Genomic DNA, 25,483 nt, shown 5'->3' on the forward strand with positions numbered 1-25,483 from the left:
ATTGCAAATTGAAGAGAAGCTGGTAGTCAAGTGACAAGTAGAAATGCTCACTGTAATTTGGATCCACAGTAACAAGGCAATTACTGTCAGGGTAATGAGGTGGCAGAAGCAAGCAACAGATGGCAGGAAATTTTAGGAGGCAGAGACAGCAGGGCTTGCCTTTTACCAAATGCAGCAAATGCCACAGCAGGAATAGTTGAAGATTAATCCAAGTTTTGTTTAGTTTTGTTTTCCTGGAAGATGAGGATGCCATCAGTGAAATGGGTAAATTACGAGTTTGGTTAAGGGTTCGTAAAAAATACTAAATACTATACAGGCAGAAAATTCCTGATCATGGACCACTTTAAACTCTCTGGATCACAATTTCTTCATCTATAAAATAGGCACCATTCATGTTGTGATTATCTCACTGGGTTGCTGTGAAAACCGGACAAAGTCATGCAGGTGGTGTGGAAATATTTTCTCAACTGTCAAATCTATTCCCAAAGTGAGGAATCAATAGAACTCTTCAAATTCCCCTACTTTTGCCATAGAGACAACTTTATGGCAATCAGCATGGAATTCTCTTCCCACAAAACAGCACCCTGACCTGTAGCAAGATTGTTTAGAAAAGAAGTCTCAAGAAAATATTTTCTAAATAACATATATTAAAATATGATTTAGCAAACTCTAATTTTTCACTGCCAAAGCCTTCTGGATTTAATCAGCTTCATTTAGAGGTTTAGCCAAACAGGTTTTCAAAATGGAAAAGGAGAACAAAAGCTATTGTTATGGAAGCCCAAAACGTTTCTAATTCTTGCAGAATAGAAGGGCTTAGTGAATGAAAAGAGGCCACTTACTAGGCTGGGCCTAGAATGTGAATTAAATTTAGAAACACCAATTTTCTGAAACTATGTAATATCATTGTAGAAGGGTTTGATATGTGTACACAACTGTCACCACTATGCACATTCTTAAAGTTGCCATTAGTTGGCATTAGTTCTCAATTAGTTGATGGAAATCCTGAGACTAGTAAGAGGATCACCAAGATAACCTACTGAAATATCATAACGGCACCTGATTCTCTGTTGGAAATATAAGCAGCTGAAGGAGGAAGAAGCATATGGTAACATGCTGCCTCACAGACATGGCGTTAGGACATGTACTTGTCCTAAGTTCAATTACAATATTAAATAAATGACATTCCTCACACAGTTATGTATGTGTGTGTGTATTTAGCCCATTTACTTGTTTATGTCCAAGAGTTGTTTTACAAGGAATTAAAGTGGTTTTACAGTTAGCAGTAAAGGACAAAGGACATAGATGAGGAAATGTGAACAAATGGAAAGTAAGAACAAATTACAAATATGGTGATAGTATCACAGAACTGGGGCCTTCTAGGAAACTGAGGAAGCCTGAAGGTCCCCACCTCCCCTCAAACCCTAATTTTTTTGATCAAGTTAGAATGATTTCAGATATGTCACTCAGAGTAACAGGCAATGAGTTTATTGAAAGGATAGGAAAAGGAAAAGGGAACTGTATGCACAAATAACTGAGACAGGAGAGGCCTCAAATGAATCAACAGCTGTCTTTACTAAGTGTCAGCAAAATGGCACATGGCACATTGTCAGGGGAGAACATGGCACAACTTGTTACAAGAGGGGTCTTAATGAGAGTTAATCCTAGCAGAATGTTTAGTGTAAATTAATCATAAGATGGAGGAGAAGTAGTCTTGGCCAACAGGAAACTAGTTGTGCAGGTTAAAAATCTAACTCAGTAAAACAGCTATAAAAGCTCAAAACTCATTCTAACCCAAGGAAATGGTTGTAAAAGCTCAAAACTCACTGTTACTGGGATAAACATTCAGAATGGAGAGCTCCTTTGTTTGCCTTCCTCTCTAGGACTCAATGTTACTAGGAAAGGATAAAAGCCCAGAAATTGATACTCATTGCTTATCTTCTTCCCCCTGGATCCACTGTTACCCAGAGCTTCACTTTATTTGCTTTTTTTTCCTTCCAGAACTCACTGGAAATGGGAAAGGGTAAAAGTTCAGGGCCCAGTGCCTAGTACCCACTTCCTCCTTTCAGGATCCATTGCCAATGGGAAGGGATGAACCTGTGTCTTCTTCACCACCTCCCTCCTTCCTGGCCACTGTGTCCTCCTTTCTTCCTGGGGGCTGTCTTGGGGAATGTTATTTATTATATCCTTCAAGGACACTATATATAGAGAAAATGTGTCCTCTCAGAGAGGAAAGGTACAGAAAGCCTCTGGTGTACCCCACGTTTATTAGGGATCCCAGAGAAATTTCCAGAGAGTCCCCACACAGATCCATCTTTTGACTTTTGACTCACAGCAAGATGACATCAGACGTTCAATTCCCCACTGCCATGACAACTCTAGGTCACTTTGACTTATGCTGACAGTTCTAATTGAATTCTTAACCACAAATTCTTACAAATTTTATGGCTAAGAGGAATTATCCTTGTCTCTCTTTTGAGTTTTGGGATCTAGTCTATGAAAAGGATCACAAAATTTCCTCCATCAGGGTAACTTGTGTTTCTCTTATCAACATTATTTAGGTAACAGGTATTTTACTGAGGAATGTGACTTATCCTGTCCACTTAAGGCAGGCAGGGCTGTAAGTAAATTACTTCTGAGAAAAGAAAGTATGGGGGGGTCAACACAGTGGGCCCATTTTATAGAATTATTCCATTAACTTTGTGTTCCCACCACTTACATCTGTCTGTCCCTTATTGATAGCACAAAGCAAAACAAAGCACCATATATTCCTGCCAGATTTGTGAGCTAATTCTGGCTTTAGATTTCTTGGTAGCCAAAATAAGCATCAAAACATGTTCTGTGTGCATGAATATTCAGAAAACTTGCAGCTACTTCTGGTGGGAAGATTCAATTCAAGCTTTGCTATGGCCCTTTGCAAAGGCAACACCTTGGAATATCTGGAATATCGTGGATGACATCTTCCACATCTTCACTATGTTTATCACAGAAAGTTTCATATGATTGTTTTTATTTTAACATTCCTGAAGGACTAAAGGCAGCATCCTAATGCATAAATGAACAGTTCAGTATATATAAAGATGACTTTTAACACAAATGACAAAATTGAGATTCAGACTATAAAGTACTATGTGAAAGTGAAATTTCTTGAAGTTGATAGCTGTTCTGTGAATATGTGGGATATCTTTGTGAAATATACATTGTATGCTTAGAATTAAAGGGACAGCATGTAGGTAACTTCTGCTAACAGAGTTCAGAGGAGAAGAGAAAGAGACCAGAGAGCAAGTGATAAAGCAAATGTTAACAACAGGTGAATCTGATCAAAATCTATTTTGATGTTAAATATATGATACTTATCTTACAATGTTTCTATAAGTTATTTCTGTAAGATTTTTTTAAAGTCATAATTTTCATTAGAATTGAAATGCAAAATTTATGTTTGAAAAAACTACAAGCATTTTTGGAAGTTACAAAAGTAAAAAAAAACAAATACCCTTTTGATTCATATGTAAAAATTTTACTATTCTGTCCTTAACCTGTTTTTGCAATTTTTTCAAGACTATACTATCTAGTAGAAACATAAAGTAGCTGTAAAAATTCACAATTATTGTAATGAACTTAGTTGCTTTATAAATACTTTTTATAGATAACTAAAAGTGAATACTTTAATTCATAAATGCATAACTTTTAGAATTTAGAACCAAAAAAATAACAAAACCATTCATTATGTTATCACTTACATACTTTATATAAATTCAGTTGTTAATAAGGTTTAGTCTTTCTTTTTTAATGTTTATTTTTTAATTGTAGTTGGACACAATACCTTTATTTCACTTATTGTGCTACTGAGAATCGAACCCAGAATTTCAAACATGTGAGGATAGCACTCTACCACTGAACAACAACCCCAGCCTCAAGGTTTAGTCTTTCTTTAAAAGTTTTATCACTTTATTCACATTTCACATTCACCAGGATGTCTTGTGCTGTGGTGAGTAAAGTTTTATTTTTTATTAAAAGCTTTTCCACATTATTCGCATTTGTAGGGCTTTTCTCCAGTGTGTGTTCTGTTGTGGTGAATAAGGCCTCTTTTATTGCTAAAAGCTTTGCCACATTTCTTATATTTATAATGCTTCTCTCCAGTGTAAATGCCCCTGTGGCAAATAAGGTGAAATATTTGAGTAAAAACTTTGTCACACAGTTTGCGTTTGTGAGGCTTCTCTCCAGTGTGAGTTCTGTTGTGGCAAATAAGGTACTATTTTGACTGAAGGAGTTGCCACATTCTTTATATTTGTAAGGCTTCTCTCTAGTGTGAGTTCCTCTGTGGCAAATAAAGCCTGTTTTTTGAGTAAAAGCTTTGCCACATTCGTTACATTTGTAGGGCTTCTCTCCAGTGAGTTCTGCTGTGGTGAATAAGGTCTATTTTTTGACCAAAAGCTTTGCCACATTTTTCACATTTGTAGGGCTTCTCTCCAGTGTGAGTTCTACTGTGGCAAATAAGGCTTGATTTTTCACCAAAAGCTTTACCACATTCTGTACATTTGTAGGGCTTCTCTCCAGTGTGAGTTCTTCTGTGGCAAATAAGGTCTGATTTTTTACCAAAAGCTTTGCCACAATCTTTGCATGTGTAGGGCTTCTCTCCAGTGTGAGTTCTGTTGTGGCGAATAAGGTTTGATTTTTGACCAAAAGCTTTGGCACATTCTTTACATTTGTAGGGCTTCTCTCCAGTATGAGTTCTACTGTGGCAAATAAGGCTTGATTTTTCACCAAAAGCTTTGCCACATGCTGTACATTTGTAGGGCTTCTCTCCAGTGTGAGTTCTGCTGTGGCGAATAAGATGTGATTTTTGACCAAAAGCTTTGCCACATTCTGTACATTTGTAGGGCTTCTCTCCAGTGTGAGTTCTTCTGTGGCAAATAAGGTCTGATTTTCGACCAAAAGCTTTGCCACATTCTGTACATTTGTAGGGCTTCTCTCCAGTGTGAGTTCTGTTGTGGCGAATAAGGACTGATTTTTGACCAAAAGCTTTGCCACAATCTTTACATGAGTAGGGCTTCTCTCCAGTGTGAGTTCTGCTGTGGTAAATAAGGTCTGATTTTTTACCAAAAGCCTTGCCACAATCTTTACATTTGTAGGGCTTCTCTCCAGTGTGTGTTTTTCTGTGGCGAATAAGGCTTGATTTTTCACCAAAAGCTTTGCCACATTCTGTACATTTGTAGGGCTTATCTCCAGTGTGTGTTCTTCTGTGGCAAATAAGATGTGATTTGTGACCAAAAGTTTTGCCACATTCTGTACATTTGTAGGGCTTCTCTCCAGTGTGAGTTCTGTTGTGGCAAATAAGGTCTGATTTTTGACCAAAAGCTTTGCCACAATCTTTGCATGTGTAGGGCTTCTCTCCAGTGTGAGTTCTGTTGTGGCGAATAAGGACTGATTTTTGACCAAAAGCTTTGGCACATTCTTTACATTTGTAGGGCTTCTCTCCAGTGTGAGTTCTGTTGTGGTAAATAAGGTCTGAATTGTCACCAAAAGCCTTGCCACAAACTTTACATTTGTAGGACTTCTCTCCAGTATGAGTTCTTCTGTGGCGAATAAGTCTTGATTTTTCAACAAAAGTTTTGCCACATTCTGTACATTTGTAGGGCTTCTCTCCAGTGTGAGTTCTGCTGTGGCAAATAAGGTCTGATTTTCGACCAAAAGCTTTGCCACAATCTTTGCATGTGTAGGGCTTCTCTCCAGTGTGAGTTCTGTTGTGGCGAATAAGGATTGATTTTTGACCAAAAGCTTTGGCACATTCTTTACATTTGTAGGGCTTCTCTCCAGTGTGTGTTTTTCTGTGGCGAATAAGGCTTGATTTTTCACCAAAAGCTTTGCCACATGCTGTACATTTGTAGGGCTTCTCTTCAGTGTGAGTTCTTCTGTGGCGAATAAGATGTGATTTGTCACCAAAAGCTTTGCCACATTCTGTACATTTGTAGGGCTTCTCTCCAGTATAATTTCGCTGATGGTGAACAAGGCCTGATTTTGTATATGATTTCTTGTGTTCACTCTCACTTATATTTTTCCATATTTTCTTTTGTGGTAAATAATTAAGATCACAACTTTTATATTTTGCAATTATCACTTCATGAAATCTATTTTTTAGGCCCTGATTAAGAGTCATGACTGAAAAAAACAAAAATTAAAAAAAAATGCCTATTAGACTGGGATAAATATATTTTTAATACATAACATGAAATTAAGGTAAAATTAATACATCAGGAGTGTAGCAGATTAGTAAATCCAAAGTCACCATAAATCAAAAAAAAATATTAGTTCAATGAAAATGTACAGAAAAAATTACCTTGAGAATATTATCCAAATTTTTGTGGAGACCACAGTATCCAAGAGGAGAACATCATTAAAAAGAGTAATATAATTAAGTGTAGAAAAGTATCATTAATAGCCTTTGTCCTTCATAAGATAGTAGTGTGTATTTAGGAAATATCTACCATCTACCTTCACTGTCAGTAGAATAAGAGAAATCTAAAACATATACAAACATTTCTGGCTTTTTTAAAGAGTGTCCAAAATAAAGTTTTTGTGTTCCATGACATAGAGTCATGAAAATATCTAGCAGATTTTGAATGATAATACCATAAATATTCAACAAGGAAAAGAGGCAATGGACTCTTAAAAAGAAATATGAACAAAAAAATTACTAAGAAATATACACATATATATCTATAAAATTTTTCATAAATACATTTTAAAAGACTATAAAAACCTTGTATAGGTGATGGCCATAATATTTGGATGAATTCAACACATGACAATCAAGTATAATAAATTGATTTTTATATTATTACATTTGTGTGATGAGAGTTTCCTTTATTTACAAATACAACTTTGTTTATTTATAAATATATCATAGTACTTTATACTATATATACAAGGTAAAATGACTAAATAGAATGAATTAACAAAATTATTATTTCATATAAATTATCAATTTTTTTCTTAAAAGGTATTGTATTCCTTCTACTAGTATTTATGAAGAACATAATACACTCACTATGTGGTAAAATAAAACTCTGACCCTATTATGCTCAATAAAATAAAAAATATTTTATATATCAACCCTATAGCATCAACCCTACATAAAACACAGTACCTGCTGAGCAAAATTTTGCTCACTAAATTTCTGACTTCCACATTTTGAATCAAAAGCTCCTACAACTTAATATCTGCCTGCCACCTTTCACTTAATTCAAAGTCCTGCATATATTTCTTATAACACTGTAAGAGACAAAAATATTATATAACTAAATAATAATAGTATATAAGTACATATTTTAAAACCTTTGACATTGATGGGCACCCAAATTGAGTCTCTAGCTTTAATACTGAGAAAAATATTGTCACTAAACACAAAAGCCGAGGTATCTCTTCAATTTTCTGATTTAATTGTTCATGGATACATATTTAGTACTGGCAATTCTGGATCTTTAGGTCATCCAACTTTTAATGTTTCATGTGTAATGCTTGAGATTACCCCAAAAATTCTATATCACGGACAACACATGTCTTTTTTAAATTGTTTGAGCCATTCTGTTTCTAAATTTCTGTGACTTCTCTCAAACATAAAGTACTTTTGCATGGCCTCCCAATTAGCAAATATTACAAGGATGCAGCACTGTTCTTGCCTATTTCTTTTTATTTAAAATTTTTATACTTTTTTTCTCGAAAATGGACTATATAATCTATTGATGGCTCCTTTATTGAACAAATAAAAAATAGTACAGCAAATACAAACAAAGAGAAGCATGAGCTAAATCCAAGTGACAAAAAAGAAAAATAAAACATGAAGAATTTAACATTAGGATACTGACAGTTATGAATTACTCAAAGAACACTAAATAACTATTTAAAAAATGTTTAGAGAGTGAAATTGAAAAATATTAACATCAATGAGCACAATGTTTATGTGAACAATTCTTTAAGAAAAAATGAGAGGGGCATTTCTAGTGTGCAAATTTGAAATTCTACAAATATGGAAGAGGCTTATTAACCAGTACCAAGTTTAAGAGGAGCAACTTGTAAAATACTGTAAAAATTAAAAATCTATAGGATATATAAAGCGAAGTGGGAAATATATATATATATATATATATATATATATATATATATATATACACACACACACACACAGTGTGTTTTGTGTAGGGTTGATATTATAGGCAAAGACTCTCTCTCTCTCTCTCTCTCTCTCTCTCTCTCTCTCTCTCTATATATATATATATATATATATATATATATATATATATATAGTGTGAAAAGAATCCAAGCATGCCACAATAAATTAAACCAGAAATTAAATCACTAATTAAAAGAAAAAAAAATGTAAAAAATTATAAAGTAGAAGTATAATGATTTATTCACTTCAAAATATTTATGATTACTAGTGCATTATTGCAAAACACAAAACAAAAGAAAAAATTTACTAACAGAATTGAATCTAAAAAAAAAAAATGTCAAGTCAGTTCCAGCAGAGAGCACGGAAAGAAACCAAGCATGATCTGCTCCTAGAGGCCCTATTTGATTAAAGATGGATAATGCTCCTGCCTTTACATTTCATCATTTTGCACAACTTTTAATCAATGAGATATAGTGTTAAATCATGAAATTTCTCATAATTCTTTTGAACAAGCTTTTGTTGAGTGAGCAAATTGTATCCTAATACTTGCCTTTTAATACAGAAACATACAAAGATCTACCCTCTCTTATATCAATATGCATTGAATATTGTTTTATTTACAGTTAAGGGGCTCAATATACAACATAAAGTTAATACTCAAAATTGGTCATCTGCATTGAATAGACATTTTATTCTCAAACCGACATTACCAATAAAATTATGTAATATATGAGGTTCCACCTGACCAGCATGACAAGATCCTTTGCCTTTGATCATGTGGGGAAAAGCATAGACTGCTACACTTATGCCAACATGTCCTGTTTAGACTCTAGCTTCATGCTTGAAAAATAGCAGTTATAAATGTTCATCATGGACTTCACATGCTGACTTCTAAGTTTCATTTAACCCTGGAAGATAAGAGTTCATCCAAACAAGAGAACAATTATTCTCCTCAAAAGAAGAGAAACAATAAAAGAGGACCCCAAGATACTTGAATTTTGGTTACTTGGGGATATAAAAACCATTAACAGCCTCAGCTCAACAGGTGTTGGATAAAATGGGATTAGAATATAATCTAGATAACTGTGTTACTGCTTTGATTGCTAAACTCACACAAAACTCTGTAAATGCTTTGGTCTTAATAACAATTTTGCTCTGTTTTTGTACACCAGCTCTGGGAAATTCAGTACTGTCAGATCCTGGACTTCTAGAACCCATTACAATATCTTGACTCACTTGCATAAAATTATGATATACCTGGAAAAATATCTCATGATATTCAGTGTTGTCTTAACAGAATGTGTGCTTACCATCCACATAGTATTTAATAGGTCACCATCCTGTGCAATTTATTCATAAAAGATCTATTCCTCTTGGTAAAACCTGTGATGATTCAGTGAAGCTTCTCTCTAAGGCAGAATTTAAGGCTTTGGCATTCTCCTTGGTGGGTTTACCTGTACTAGCTCTACCAGCTTATAAAACTACTATGAAACTCGCCTATGCTATAATAAACAGTACTAATCATGCCTCCATGGATGTAAATATGCTTAATGAAGAACAAAACAACATTGTCAAGCTATACTTGACAATCATGCTGAAATTGATTGTCTGTTATTGTTGCATCATAAAGTATATCAGAAGTTTAATACCATGTGTTTCTTCAATTTAAGTTATAATAGTAATTTTATTTCAAAAGACTTAAATTACCTCAAAGATATCATTAATAAAGTTCAACAAGATGATGGATTTTGGAATTGTTGGATTGGTTAACTTCATGTTTACTCAATTTTATCTGGGTGAAAAATATTCATAGGTGGATGTTTACTGATGTTGGAACTTGCTCTTGTCTATGCCTGCCCTATTTTTTGCCCCCACCAGCATTAAGAAGATAAGTAATATTATTTATTCAAAAGGCCTTAAAAAAAAAGAGGGGAGGTATTAGGTATTCTGGCCTTGGAATAGACAGGAAAGTTTGGGGGTAATTGTAACTGGCACCCTGAGTCCCACAATTGTAATGCCCAGCAGTTTCTCCCTGAAGCTATTAAGACAACTCTACAGGTGTACTATCTAGTTTCTGTGGTAATTTCATTAGGGAGAAGGGGCTCTTTATTTGTATTAACTGTACCTAATCTTGGTTAGCTATCACTTGGGGTTAAAGAAACACTGGGTTAGAATGTAGTCATTGTATCAGAAGCTATGTAATTTTGGGGTATTATATGTGCAGCTGTTAAGAGGGGTGGCCAGTTTTTTTTTTCTTTTTTCCTTTTCACTGTGTGTGTGTCTCCCTCTTCTGTTTGCTTTTTAAAAGGTTTTCTCACAAGAAGATTTGAAACAGGTCACGCTGGCCCTAACAACAAAAGGTAAATTTTGATGGTTAATCTGAATAAACTGGGACATCTCTAAAGAAGAAAACAGAGAACAACAATAGATTTGAAAATGTGATAAATATAGGGCAGTATGTGTTAAATGATTGCAATCAAAATAAATAAACCTAAGCTTGTGAAAATTTTTTCTGCTGGATAACTACTCTTTCAACATTTTTCAGTTTGGTTTTCTCCTTGACATTTGAATGACTCAACTTTGTCCCCTGCTATGTGTAGTCTACATTAGTTTACATCACTAAATTATACAAGGTACTACTTATCTAAAGTGAAGGATGTGTAACACACCAAGAAAGAGTCAGGTTAAAGAGAAAAATTATATATATATATATATATATATATATATATATATATATATATATAATAGTAAAATATCTGTACTAAAAATGCCCTTTTTCTTTGAAACACAAATCTGAAACTCATTTTTATAGAGAAGTTCCCAGAAGATAATCTGCAACAGAAGTAAATTAAATAATAATTAGTAATTAATAATTTTAAAGGGAAATTATACTTACCCAGGAAGGCAAAGTTTCTATAGTTCTCTAGCATCACATCTCTATATAAATTTTTCTGAGCAGGCTGAAGGCATTCCCACTCCTCTTCAGTAAAATCAATGGCTATATCCATAAATGTTAACATTTCCTAAAATAAGAATATGTAAATAAATAACACATTGAATACAGGAATATTTGCACAGTCTTTAATGTAATTACAGTTGAAATTAGAGTTAGTAGACTATCATGTAGGTAGTGTTTTGGAACACAATAATACTATTATCTACTTCTGCATAAAAAGTGAATTAAGTTCAAAAAATATAAATACTCCACATTTATGAAACACAATATAAAACTCAGTCATTATCACAAAAAAATATATATTTTGTAATTTTTTATATCTTGATCTAAATTATACATATTTTCAGATGAGAAAATCATGGTAATTAAGAAAGGTAATCCTCAAATTTTAATTGTACAACCACTAATCAGAGATTTACTAATGTGTAGGATCTTATTTGTTATTTCTCTGATAGAGCTGGCTATTCAGAATGTGTAGTGATATCTCTAGTAATTCTAATATCAATGGTATAAAAGAAATTTTGAAATGTAACAAGGTAGAGAGACCACTTAATGGAAATATTTAATAGTTTATTTAATTTCAAACATTTTATGGTTTTTAGGTATGTTATTAATATAAAAATAGCAACAATAATACTGTTTGAATTTTCCTTTTTATAATTTTAACATTTTTAACATACAAAATTATATATATATATATACAAACTTTGACTGATGTTTATATTGTATGATATTTATAATAGAATATACTTATAGCTCTTGAAACAAATATAATTTTTTTTTAATTTTATTGGTTCTTTCTAGTTCTACCTGACAGTAAAATCAATTTTTATGGTATTATGTAAGCATGGGATATATCTTAACCTAATAAAAATCCTGTTCTTGTTGGTGGCTACAATGGTAGGATTCACTTACAGATATATATCTTTTATATTTCTATCCTTGTCCTATTTATTTATTTATTTATTTATTTTTGTTCACCATTGTACAATCTACTGATCTTCTTTTCTTACCCTTCCCCACATTATGAGCTATAGATTTCACATATCAGCAATAACTTTCAACTTTTGGTTTTAAAGAAATGGTTTGTTTTACTTAGCATAATATCTCCAGATTCATCCATTTCCTGGCAAATGTCATAAAGTCATTCTTCCTTATGGTCGATTCATAGTTTATTGTGTACATAAGCACAGTTTTTTCATCCTGTCATCATTGAATGGACCCATTCATCATTGCATGGTTGGGTTTACAACTTAGCTATTGTGAATTGTGCTGCTATAAACATTAATGTGGCTGTGTCAATGTAGTATGCTGATTTTATGTCCTTTGGGCATATACAGTGCAGTCAAAAAACTGCATAAAATTGTGGTTCCATTTCTTTAACAATATCCATACATATTATTATGTTTCACTTAGACCTCCATACAGCTGGAAAATTGGAATTCATCTATACCTAAGGTGAAAATAAAACATACAAAAAAGTAGTTAGCCACAAAATGACTAGAACTTATTATCAAATCATCCATCCCAATAAAAAGTATAATTAAAAAACTAAAAGTAAAGAAACCTCAAGCAAAAGAGCAAAATTAGAAGCTATTAAAGATAAACATAACACACAGTTACCAGTATCAATGTTGGTGCTTTTAAAAAGCAAATGAGCCCAGTCTAGTGATGGACAAGTGTAGTTCCAGTGACTGAGGAGGATAATAAATAAGGATCATAAATTCTAAGACAATATTATACATAATATTGTCTTATATATATTGTATTGAGCAACTTAGTGAGGAACTTAGCAACTCAGCAATACTCTCTCTCTAAATAAAATATTTAAAAAAAGACAGAGGATGTGGCTTTATTGTTAAGCACCCCTGGGTTCAATCTTCAGTACAATTTTTTTTAAAAAGCAGTTACAATTAAAAAACCACTAGCGAATTTGAAAATTCAATAAGTAAAAATTGTATCAATTATACAGTATATAATTGCAAATATAGACATATATAATATAGGCATATATAATATAGGCATATATAATGGAAATACACTCTGGAAAATTTATCCTAAGAATCTTCTGCAATTTTCCAATTCTCTGAGTGCAATGACAGAATCTAGATGGTATAGACTAGTACATGGCTAAGATATTTGCTAGATCCATGGTTGTACATAAAGTCTACTGCTGACCAAAATACCATGATGCCACACGATTGATGTTATAAAGTAAAATCAATCAGGGTAAACTCATAATAAAATAAATGGTGGAACTACAGAAAACACCACCAACAAAACCCTTAAAACATGCTAGGATATTGGGGAAAGAGTGTGATAATAAAATGCTATTTTATCCCTTCACTCATAAAACATAACAACATATTTCAACACATTAAATGCTGAATATAAGTTATTAATAAATAATACTGAAATATATAAGAAAGTACAAAGCTCAAAAGTTTGCATACAAAAGATAGGGTTCATATGGTGGTGCACACCTGAAATATATACTATTCTCAATTCTAAGGCATGAAGTTCAAAATATAAGGCCAACTAAAGAAATTGATCAAACCCCATCTGGAAATTAAATTTAAAACACAGCTGAGAATATTCTCAGCATTAAGACACTTTGGTTGAATCCCTAATATCAAAAAAGAAAAAAAGGGTTGTTTTTTCAAAATTATACAATATAATAGACTTAAACTTATGAATTACAAAATATCAATACACAAAAAATCTATTCATCAAATGATTACATTAAAAGCTGCAAAACTGACAAGGTAAAAATACCCTAATTTCCTCACATATAATCAAACACTTATAAGAAGAAGAAATACAACAAAATGCAAAAGAAAAAAAAAATTCTTGAAGAGTCACTTTAAAAAGGATTAATATAAGTGTTCAATAATCATGAAAATTCAAAATCTTTAGAAATTAGGTAACATTAAATAAAATAACATCATATAGATGAATTAAATAGTATTGATGAATATGTGGAATAAATGCAATAAAAATTTGAAATAAAAATTTAAGCTTTTATTATCCATTTGTAGAAACTGTTTTGTAATCATAGATATATGATACACCCCCACAGGAAACAGAGACTAAAATTACAGCAACTGTACATGAGAATACAGCCACATTCTTCCAGAGTTGAAACCAAGGGGTATGGCTAGAGAGGAAGAAATAATTATTAAATTTTGTAAAATGTAAATTCTAGGAGCTAGAATTTTTGTTGATGTATTATATCCAGCTTGACAAATACTATAAAATATCATATATGTTTTATGCTGATGTCACAAGAATGTTGCATTTCATATGCATGTATGTTTACAAAAGGAATATGAAGAATTTGAGAAAATAATAAATACAAAAAAGAACATAAAAACTCAAATATTCAACATATTTACAAAGGATAAAACTATTATGAAAATGATCACTTTTCCCAAGGTACCCTTTAATAATAACTGGTCATAATTTGACCATTCTTTACGTGTTGTTAAAGAAGGAATCAAAGCAAAAACTTCTAAAATTTTCCTGTAAAGATGAATATATATAAAATTAGACAAGTACTCTCTCATATATGAGAGCAAATGTACTAGTGATCATTACCTGACACTAATGCATGTTATAATATTACAACAGTGTAGTAATTTTAAGATAAAGAAATCACAATACAGAAAACTACATAGAGCAGTTCATATGTATGCAAATATCTTTTTATTGTTAATTATTATAAGTATATAAATCAAAACATATCAATAAAATATTTAAAGTGAATGATTGCTACAATCCAACCTCAAGGTAGATGTTAGAAAATAAGGCATAGATTACAAAAGTGACTTGTGTGCAGAATGTGTGTGACACTGGAATTATACACAAGCATCCACCAAAGAGCAGATATAAAGAGAGAGATAATTTTAAAAATAAAATAAAAATAAATAAAAGCAGAATATAAGCCTTCCTCCATTTATGGATACACCAAATAAATATATACTACTGTTTTGAGTCCTTCTAAAACTGTAAAGGAATAAGAGGCACACGTTTGGAAAACTGAAATAAAAAATATTGACCAAGAGATTAGTAGTATGCACTGGAAGATTTTTCTGACTTGAGCAATATGCAAAATTACTGGAACATAATGCCCAAATCCAGTGTTAATATAAATAAAGGAAGATTGATTTGGGTTTGAAATATATTATTTAACTCTAAATTGCCTGTAGTTTAAATGTTAATTAATCTGTACACAGAGGAAGGAATAAGGTATACATGAGTATTTACTCCAGGGGGGCGGAATAAGTGGTTTTCTATGGCCATGCAATATCCATGGGGTTTACTCCATTAGACCAGAGTGGAAGAGGTGTTAAATCTTAAGGTAACCCCTTAATCCCTTAGAGGGATTTGCCAACATTCTCTAAAAATGCAAATAGCTGTTGCTGACAGTTCAAATTTTATCTAGACAGTACCAAAAAGTTAACAGGGAATACAGACCACCACTGAAAGCCAAAGTGGCAGTTTAGCACTTGCTGAGTTCTCTAACCCAACTCATTTTACTAATAACACCAGACTTAACCAATTCTTTCTGTAAGTAATCTGTCCTGATATTAACTTTTTCCATTCAATGGACTAACCAAAACCTCAAAGCATTGAAAGCACTGGTAACTGTGCAGGTGAAAATATCCCTAGATCAAAAAAGAGTGTTTTCACATTTGTGTGCAAACATTGTAATGGGCTAAACTCTCGAATATTAGTGAAGAAAGATGGTTACAATCAGAGATCCCTCTTTATTTCTGAAACAGGTGCACATCAATTTCTTTTTTCCAGTGAGCATAAAGCACCCTGGAATCTAAAAAGCTTGCATCAGAATTTTAGTGCACCATCCAGCTATAAGATCTTCTGCATGAGCACAGCTGTTAGAATGGCTACTCTCAAAAAGTGGAATAGTAAGTAGTACTCCAATTATATGAATATGGAAGAAAGAAACACTGTGATAGACTATAAAATTACTGAAGACATTTTAAAAAATGGAAGTTGAGAGTTTCAGTTATTTCTCTGAGAAACTAAGCTCTCTACATTTATATTGCTCTTAAACAATAAAAGCCACAAGTACTGGTCTGGACTTATGAGAGGCATTAGATGTGCCAGCTGTGGAATCTTCATATTACATAGTTCTGAAATACAGTTTCAGAAAAATACCAGAGTATGGAATGAGAATGCTCTCATATACATTCCACAAAAGGAAATCTGAGCATCAAGACACTCTGAGAGGTTGTCTGTCTTTGGAGACACAAAGGAAGTATAGAAACACATGATTTTTCCAAGATCAAGTGATTCTTCTTTACTTTTCAATCATGTAAAAATGCTCATAAACAACAACAACAAAAATTTTGCTTTTGATTTTTTTCTATGGTAATGGGGATTTGAAACAGCAGCATGTTAATTCTGGGCTACATACCCAGCCATGTTTTAAAATTTTGAGACAGGTTTTCCTAATTGTCTAATTAGTCTACCTAAGTTCCTGATGTTTACTTTGCAATTGCAATCTTACTGACTTAGTCACTTGAGTCTCTGGAATTAATATGCATATACCATTGCACTCAGAGAGAAAAAAAATGCTTTAAAGTCTCATCCAGTTTTTGGTATAACAATTTAAAATACCATGCTCATTTGAAATATAATATGGGTAAAGTAACTGATAATAATGCAAAAATGTAACTTATAATACTGGGAAAGGGGGAAGTTGTCATTGAATAGGAAGCTAAAATTTTATATATAAATACAGCTCACAATACTGGGGCATAAATTTAAAATGACACTCAGCAACTGTTTGAAGATAAAAAAAAAATTAAAAAGTACCAGGTATGTAGCTAAGTGGTACAGTACCTCTGGCTCAATCCACAATACCACAATCTCCAAAACGAAGGAGAATAAATTCAGGAGGAAAGAAAAACTGAGATACCTATAGTGTATCTCACCCCACTCCTGGAGAAAAAAATACATGGAGTTGTGATTGGGATGATCTCCTCACTCCAGAGTCCACAACACAATTTGAGAAGATTCAGAAATATTGCCAAAAATGTTCTCACATAGATTTTAAAGTAAGGGCTAAATATATTATATAGGATACTATAGGACTTCAAGTGTCTACTGTTAATATATGGTCCAGTTGACTGGCCAGTGGAAATTCATGGCTGACCTTTCTCAGCAGAAGACACAGGACTGCAGAAACCAAAGATTACACCAGGGATTCTAGCCAACCATAGCCAGTTCTCACCATAGTCAGTGCAGCCAGTTTCAACCAGACTCACCATCCAGTCTCGGGATTTCATTGCACACTTATCATTTACTGTATTTTTAGGAACCACATGTCCTCTCTATAAATCACAAATTGCCTATACAGAAGAAAAAGTCAGGTTCACTGAACATAAGTGAGGAAGCCTAGAAATGGATACCCAATCTGGCAGACTTTATACCAGATGGTCACAACTTGCTTCTCTTTACTGAATATGTGTAGATTGGACAATGCTTATATAAGGGGTCCTGATTAGACACAACTTATTTCTTCATATGCTCAATCTGAGCCCAGTGAGTTTTTTGAGAGTCAGGAGATAACCTCAAATCCAGAAATAAATGATGTCACAATTGTAGTGTCTTGCCTGTACATTTATTTATTTATCTATTTTTCATTTGAGGCTCTGGGAATTGAAATCCAGATCCTCAGGATGCAGCAAATTTAAGGCAAGGTATCCTTGGAGAAGTAAAATCCAGCCAACCCAGAAAAGCATTTGCATGTCATCACATTGATGTATACATTTCATTAAATCAATATCCCTAAATATTGCTGTTACAAATAACTGGTGCCAATGTATATAACACACAGCAGCAGCAAATGTCTGAAAGGAAGAATCCTAGGCTATAACAAAAGGTTCTGATCACCGATGAATCTCTGCAGACAGAGGACCAGCACTGACTCCCTGAGAGGCTTTCTCACCCATACAGTGCCCTCTTCCTCCACTGGTGCCACTACCCTCTGTAGAAATCTGTAGCCTGGCACATAATCTCTGGTTCCTTAAAGAGAGGACTATGTTCCAAGCATCCCTGGATCTCCAAGTCCAGTCAAGTCCTCAGAATACATTAGACACCTGTAAATATTTACAGAATAATGTGTGCATTCTGAGATAAGCAGAAAAATTAAAGACATTTTCTGATTTTAAAAAAGAGCACTGAATATCAAGTTAGAACACTTGGGCTTCTTTCATTAAATGTGATGAAAATATTGGAAAACAAAAAAATTAATATCTCTAACCCATTGTGTAGTTAACTAAATGATCATTGTTTCTGTAGGAAAAAAAATAAATGGAAGATGTTGACAAATAAAGTCTGTTTTTTTAAAACTTATAGAAAATTTCAGAGAAAACTGCATAAGCAGTCAAAAAACTGGTAAATTGCACTTGAACAAAAAACCTACTGGCCTTATAAGAATGAAGAGACTATAGAATAAGAAAAAATTTATACTTCATATATCTGATAAGTGTACATTTGTGTATATCCAGAATACAGTAGACTATTACAACTAAACAAGAATAGGAAAGCTCAATTTTTAAAATGGGTAAAGAATCTGAATACACATTTGTCTAACAAAGATAAACAATGGCTAACAAGTACAGGAAGATATTGGATATCATTAGTTATCAGGGAAATGCAAATCAAAACCACAATGCAATGCCACTTCATACCCAGTAGGATGACTACTATGGAAAAATACCATGGCACAATGTTGGCAAAGATATGGAGAAATGGAATCTTCAAACATTGCTGATGGGAATATAAAATGGTTGAGTCACCTTATAAAACAGTCTGGCAGAGTTACTTATGGCCCGTAAATTCCAATCCTAAGTATCTACCCAAAATGGATAAACAAACTGCAATGTATCTATATAACAGAACACTATTTAGCAATAAAAGGAATGAAGTTCTGATATGTGCTACCTCAAAAACAGGCCTAAAATCCAGACATAATGGGGCTGGTGATGTTGCTCAAGTGCTAGCGTGCTTGTCTGGCATGCGTGTGTCCAGGGTTCGAGCCTCAGCACCACATACATACAAAGATGTTGTGACCGCCAAATACTAAAAAATAAATATTAAAATTCTCTCTCTCTCTCTCTCTCTCTCTCTCTCTCTCAAAAAAAAACCACAAAGGGCCATATATCTATAATACAGAACACTATGTAGCAATAAAAGGAATGAAGTTCTGATATGTGCTACCTCAAAAACAGGCTAAAAAACAGATACAAAGGGCCATATATTGAATGATTACATTTATATATCATGTCCAGAACAAGTAAATTCACAAATAGAGAAAGAAGATACATGCCTACATGGAGCAAGAGTGAGTGGAGACTGACTGCTAAAGGGCATGGGTCTTTTTGGTTATGACAAATGTGTTTTCAGTATTAGATAGCAGGATAGGCACACCACTGTGTGAATATACTACAACTCAGTGAATTGTACTTTTAAGGAGTGACCTTGATGGTAATGTGAATTATATATCAATAAAGGTGTTATTTTTTAAATGGCTGCCAAAATCATATACTAACACCTCTGCACAAGGGTCTGGTTGATTCACTCTGCCTGTGACAGAATCAGCTGTCAGAAAAACACACAATCTGTTCAAATGAGAAAATAATCTAAGTTCCTATCAATGAATCCTTATTTCAACCAACCATAAAACCAGATCCAAAGTAGAAAGAACAAAGAACAAAAGAGTATGCAATTCAACAATTAGCTGGAAGGTTACAGAATGAAACTAACCAAAGACTCTCTACCCAAATTTCCAATCAAATGATCACTTACTTTGCCAGTCTACATTAAAATTTATGCCTAATATAGAAAGACACTGTTTCAAATACAGAAAAACCAACCTATTTAATATGTAATAAAGTCTTTTTTTTTGGAGGGGGTAGTTGTAGATGGACATAATTGGTTTATTTATTTATTTATTTATTTATTTATTTATTTATTTATTGTGGTGCTGATGATCAAACCCAGTGCTTCACACATGTCAGGCAGGTGCTCTACACTGAGCCATAATCCCAGCCCTGTAATAAAGTCTTAATATCTATTTAAATGTAGTATAAAAATTTTACCAAATGCAGCTAACAGGAGAAATAAAGAAAAAGGCATCATTTTTATTAGAACTTCTGCTTAATCCTTCACTTTCCAGGAATATTTTTAGTAGGTTTTAGGACACAAAATTAAAGAAATTAACTCATCAGTAAAATGAAAGGCACTGTATAAACAAATTCCTATACTTCCACAGAAAATATTCAAAAACCTAAAACTTCAATATTTTAGAAAACAAATAAGATTACATCATTAGCCACAATAAGATACCAGAAGGAAAAGTCCAGGAAAACCTCATTAATTTGGCCAAATAATGAAGACTCAGTAATTTCAAGTCTGCCTTGATTTAATTTAAGACTATGTATTAAGAAATAATTGCTAGGTGCTGAGGTTGTGGCTCAGCAGTAAAGTGCTTGCATGGCACATCAGGGCCCTGGGTTCAATCCTCAGCATCACATATAAATCAATAAAATAAAGGTATTGTATCCAACTACAACAAAAAATAAATAGTAAAAAAGAAACAATTGCTAGGAAAATAAAGTGCAAATAAAACTTGCTATAGGACTATTTAATTGCTTTTAAAATTTCACATGCAAATGACTGCTGCAAAAATAATATTTAAAACAAGTTACATGTATTCTTTAGAATCCTGTATTCTAATAGAAATAAAGTATATAAAATAGAGACTAAAATACTGCTTAAATCTATTAAATCATTAATTGTTCCATCTCTCTGTTTACTTTGGCTGTGAAAAACTGGTTTAGGAGTCAGAAAAGCTTCACAGGCAAGCCTCAGACAAAAACTTATTATTCATTCTACTCAAAGTCTGGCAATCTAATTTTCTGCTTTTATTTTTTAAAAAATGTGAACCATACAATTACATTTACTTTATTTTGGGGGGCATTTATTTATCATTATTTTCAAACAACCTATTGTGAAAAATATTGCCATGTCTATACTGAGAAATATAAACAGATCTTAAACAAGATCAAGCAGCATACTTAGTTTAAATACTTACTCTGCCTATTAAAAAAAGATTTAAAATACAGGACTTATATGATTCTCAAAACTAAATAGAATGCAGTCCACATCAAATTTGAAATAAAGTACAATCAAATGTTATGGCAGCAAGTGCCATACAGTTATGCACATCTAAATTTAAGAGAAACCATGTTAGTCTTCTCTAAATTAAAATGTATACTATTCTCTTTTGCATCTTGAACTTAATAATGACAATATACATCAACCATTGGGAAGTTGAGGCTGAGGCAGGAGAATCTTACATTCAAGGCCAGTCTTAGGAACTTAGTGAGGCCCTAAGCAATTTAGCAAGATCCTGACTAAATTTAAAAAAAATAAATAAATAAACAAAAGGGCTGGAGATGTGTTTCAGTGGTAAAGTGCCCCTAGATTCAATTCCCAGTACCAAAAAATTAAACAAAGAAGTAAATAATGATTTTGGTGTCTGTGGATGCCTACCAGGTAGGTAGGTATTCAGTGCTTAATGAAAACTGGTGAATAAATCGCCAGTTGGACCATATTGTCCCAGCCTTGGGTTATTCAGTAAACAATGTTAATTGAAGTGAAAAGAAAAGCACTCTCAGTAAAGGCAATCTAGATGTACTTTATATATAGAAGACAGTTCAAAGAATAAACAGTAGGTCAATGATAAAGTTGTGAATCTGCTTCATGTGAGGCCATCTTTATATGTAACTCTTATTTGATTGAAATAAAATCTAAAGCAAACATAAAATTAAAAATTATATTTACATCAGGAAGTGATAAAATCTTTGGAAAGAAGAGATACACATAGTTTTACACATGATCGCACAATCATATACTTTACATAACTCATAAACAGTATAACTATATTATTACCCAATTATGGAAATAATATTCTGTATGCTATTCAGCCATTGTTAGCCATGTGTGAAAATTGTTAACAAATTTATTTTGAAAGTTACTTTAGGCTTTCCTTCAGGTGAATAAAACAAAAAAGTACTGCTCTTTGCAGAAGAAAACATTCTGTATTCAAAACAATTATAGCTGGTTGATCAAGTTTTCAAATATTGCTTATAATATTTGCTTTTTAGGGTTTTTTCATGGTGGACACAATCTTTTTATTTTATTTTTATGTGGTGCTGAGGATTGAACCCAGTGCCTCATACAGTCCAGGCTAGTGTACTACCAATTGAGACACATCCCCAACCCTCAAGTTTTCAAATATTAACAATGAGTTAAAATCAAGGCAAAAGACCTAAAAAATACTCAATATATTTAAATGTTTTCATCACATTAAATCCCTAAGAATATCTGACATGTAAGAATCACTAGGATGTTCTTAAAGAAGGGAATTCTTTATGTTAATAAGAATGTTGAATGAAAGAAATCTTTGAATAACACAAGGTTTCCTTAATAGTTTACAGTGGAACACACCTATAATCCCAGAAAATCAGGAGACTGAGGCAGGAGGATCACAAGTTAAAGGATAGCCTCAGCAACTTAGTGAGGCCCTGTCTCAAAATAAAATAAAATAAAATAAAATAAAATAAAATAAAATGTGCTGGAGATCTAATTTACTAGTGAAGTAGCCCTGGGTTTGATCCCCAGTACCAATAAAAAACATTTTATCTCAAAAATGTACTTTTTTTTATTGGATTAGCAAAGATTTAAAAAATTAACAAAACTTGGTGTGAGCAAGGGTTTTGAAAATAGGATTCTCATGGACATTGAGGACAGTTTTTACATATAACAGCTTAGCTGTATTCATCAATATTTAAAATGTATATAATCTTTGACCTGGCTGTTATACCTCTAAGAAGACAAGTGAATAAAACAAGTAACAATCTAAATGGTTAAGAAAGGAGTATCTAGATAAAGTATGATGCCTCTAAATAATAGAAAACTAGGCAGGCAGGGCTAGGTTTTAGTTCAGTGGTAGAACACTTGCCTGGCATGTGTGAAGAACAGGGTTTGATTCTCAACACTGCATATATAAATATCTATTGACAACTAAGAAAAATAATTAAAAAAACAAAACTAGGCAGCCAGTAAAATGATCACCCATGATTATGCACATCAAGTTCAACTCACAAATAGATATATATATATATATAGAACACAGTAAAAATGACCACATAGCTTCACGTAGAGAGAGAGACTGCTGTGTATTTAAAGTCTTATATATACTTTCATATCCATCAATAAGTTTCTAAAAGTGAGTTAATTCTGGCCATTTCTTTGTGCAGGAGTTGAGGGCTTACTTTTGCCATTATGTTGTTTTATATGGGTAATTTTTTTTCTAATTATTATAATAAAATATTACAACAAACTTTTAAGAGAAAGAAGTGCCTCTATATCACCAAAATTACTTCAAATCTTTTCATCTTCCTATTTAAGTGGAAGAATTCATTGAATGTTGCAAGTAAATGTAATACAGGATCTTCTTCTCAGAATCACACTTTAAAATGAAAAGATAATAGAAATTAAAATATTAGAGTCAAAGAGATAGGGAAAGACAAACATCATTATTCAAACAGCCAACATTATTGGCATCCACCGTACCATCCAGAGGTTCTATGAACTCAAACACTCCTAAAACAATATCCCTTTTACACATTAAGGAAGCAGACTAAAATAATAATAATAATAATAATAAAGAATTTTTTAAATGTAAAATTATAAAACACCAGAGTAAAAATATTTAATTATTTTCCTGTCTTACATTCTTTTATAATACCTTTATTAAGAAGCTGAAAAACAAAAAGTTTGAAGAAGTTAAATAGATTTTAAATGTATACATTTAATCTGATGTTTATTTCCTTTAGATTTCTGTTTTTCTGGAACTAGACAAAACAGTTTAAAAGTACTCATGGGAAAATAAGCAAGCAAGAATTCCCAGGAATATGAAAAGCAACAAGGGGAAACTAGTTTTAAAAAATATTAAAACTTTTATAAAAACCAATAATGTGATACTGTTATATGAAGAAAAAGACTAATAGAATACAAACCCCAGAGACATCCCAGTACATCCAAAAGTTAACAATATCATAAGAGATTCAAAGAAGGTCTCTAAAATCAACAGGTGAAAATAACAGGCACACAGAAAAAGATAAAGTTGAACCTATGCATCATTCTGAACACCAGAATAAATCCTAACTTGAAAATATAAATGTAAAAGTGATACCATAGGGCAAATTCTAAAAATCTTGGAGGCCTTTCAGTGACTTAAACTTCAGATACCTTGGCTGGGGCTATAGCTCAGTTATAGAGTGCTTGCCTAGCACTTGTGAGGCATTGGGTTTGACCCTCAGCACCACATGGAAATAAAGAAAGATTTTTTAAAAATCAAGATACCATAATGATTAATATAAACTGTAATATTCAAAGAAAAAATGTAAGACTTTTGAATATCAAAATATGTGAAGGTAAATAAAATAAGTGACAATCTGGGGAAAACTATAATTGATATCACAGAGGGCTAATCCCTCCAATTTACAAATTTCTAGAAATTGATAATGGGAAAAAAACAACCCAAAACAAAAATGTGAAAAAACCCATTAACAGAGAGTTAACAAGAAAAAAAAAATACAATTAGTTTTTGAGCATAATATGCTCAGCCTTATAAATAATAATAACAATTCACATTAAACTACTCTATATTGATAATTCTCATCTATCAAACTGTTAACAAATTCAAGGGTTGTACACAGTACATTGGAAAGGCCCCAGAAAAATAGGAACTCTCTCATACACTGCAATATGCTCTCTTGTATCTGTGGTATTCAGACTGGATTCAACAATCATAGGTGAAAATATTTTTTTAAAATTGTCATACTAAACACATACCAACTTTTTTGTTGTCACTAGTCCCTAAACAATACAGTGTAACTACTATTTACATGGTATTTATATTGTATTACATCTTCTAAGCAATCTAAAGTATGTGGAGAAAGTGCATAGGTTATATGCAAATATTATGCTTTTTATATAAAAGCCTTAAGCATCCTTGTATTTCAGTATCCACAAAGGGGTCTTCAAACCAATTCTCCATGGATAATGAGGAGCAACTGTACTTGTGGGAGTTTAAAATGGTGCAACTCCTAAGAAAGGAAGCATTTAACTAAATTATAAATTCACTGCCCACTGGTGCAGTGATCCCACTTCTAGGAATGTATCTCACAGATGTACTTGCACATGTATAAAATAATATCTATACAAGCTGTTTCACTATAGTATGGTCTGTGATAAAC

At 32.6% G+C, this 25,483-nt stretch overlaps 1 protein-coding gene across 1 annotated transcript in view; it reads right to left on the reverse strand.

Moving 5' to 3' along the window:
• LOC144252638 (uncharacterized) overlaps positions 1-25,483 on the reverse strand; it is a 61,893-nt gene that overhangs the window by 34,516 nt on the left and 1,894 nt on the right. The window contains 3 exon segments of the mRNA XM_077794837.1: positions 4,105-4,239; positions 4,242-4,387; positions 4,389-6,156. Of these exon segments, the coding sequence (XP_077650963.1) occupies positions 4,105-4,239; positions 4,242-4,387; positions 4,389-6,156 (2,049 nt within the window).

The sequence above is a fragment of the Urocitellus parryii genome, unplaced genomic scaffold (assembly GCF_045843805.1).
Source record: "Urocitellus parryii isolate mUroPar1 unplaced genomic scaffold, mUroPar1.hap1 Scaffold_49, whole genome shotgun sequence".
Lineage (NCBI taxonomy): Eukaryota > Metazoa > Chordata > Mammalia > Rodentia > Sciuridae > Urocitellus > Urocitellus parryii.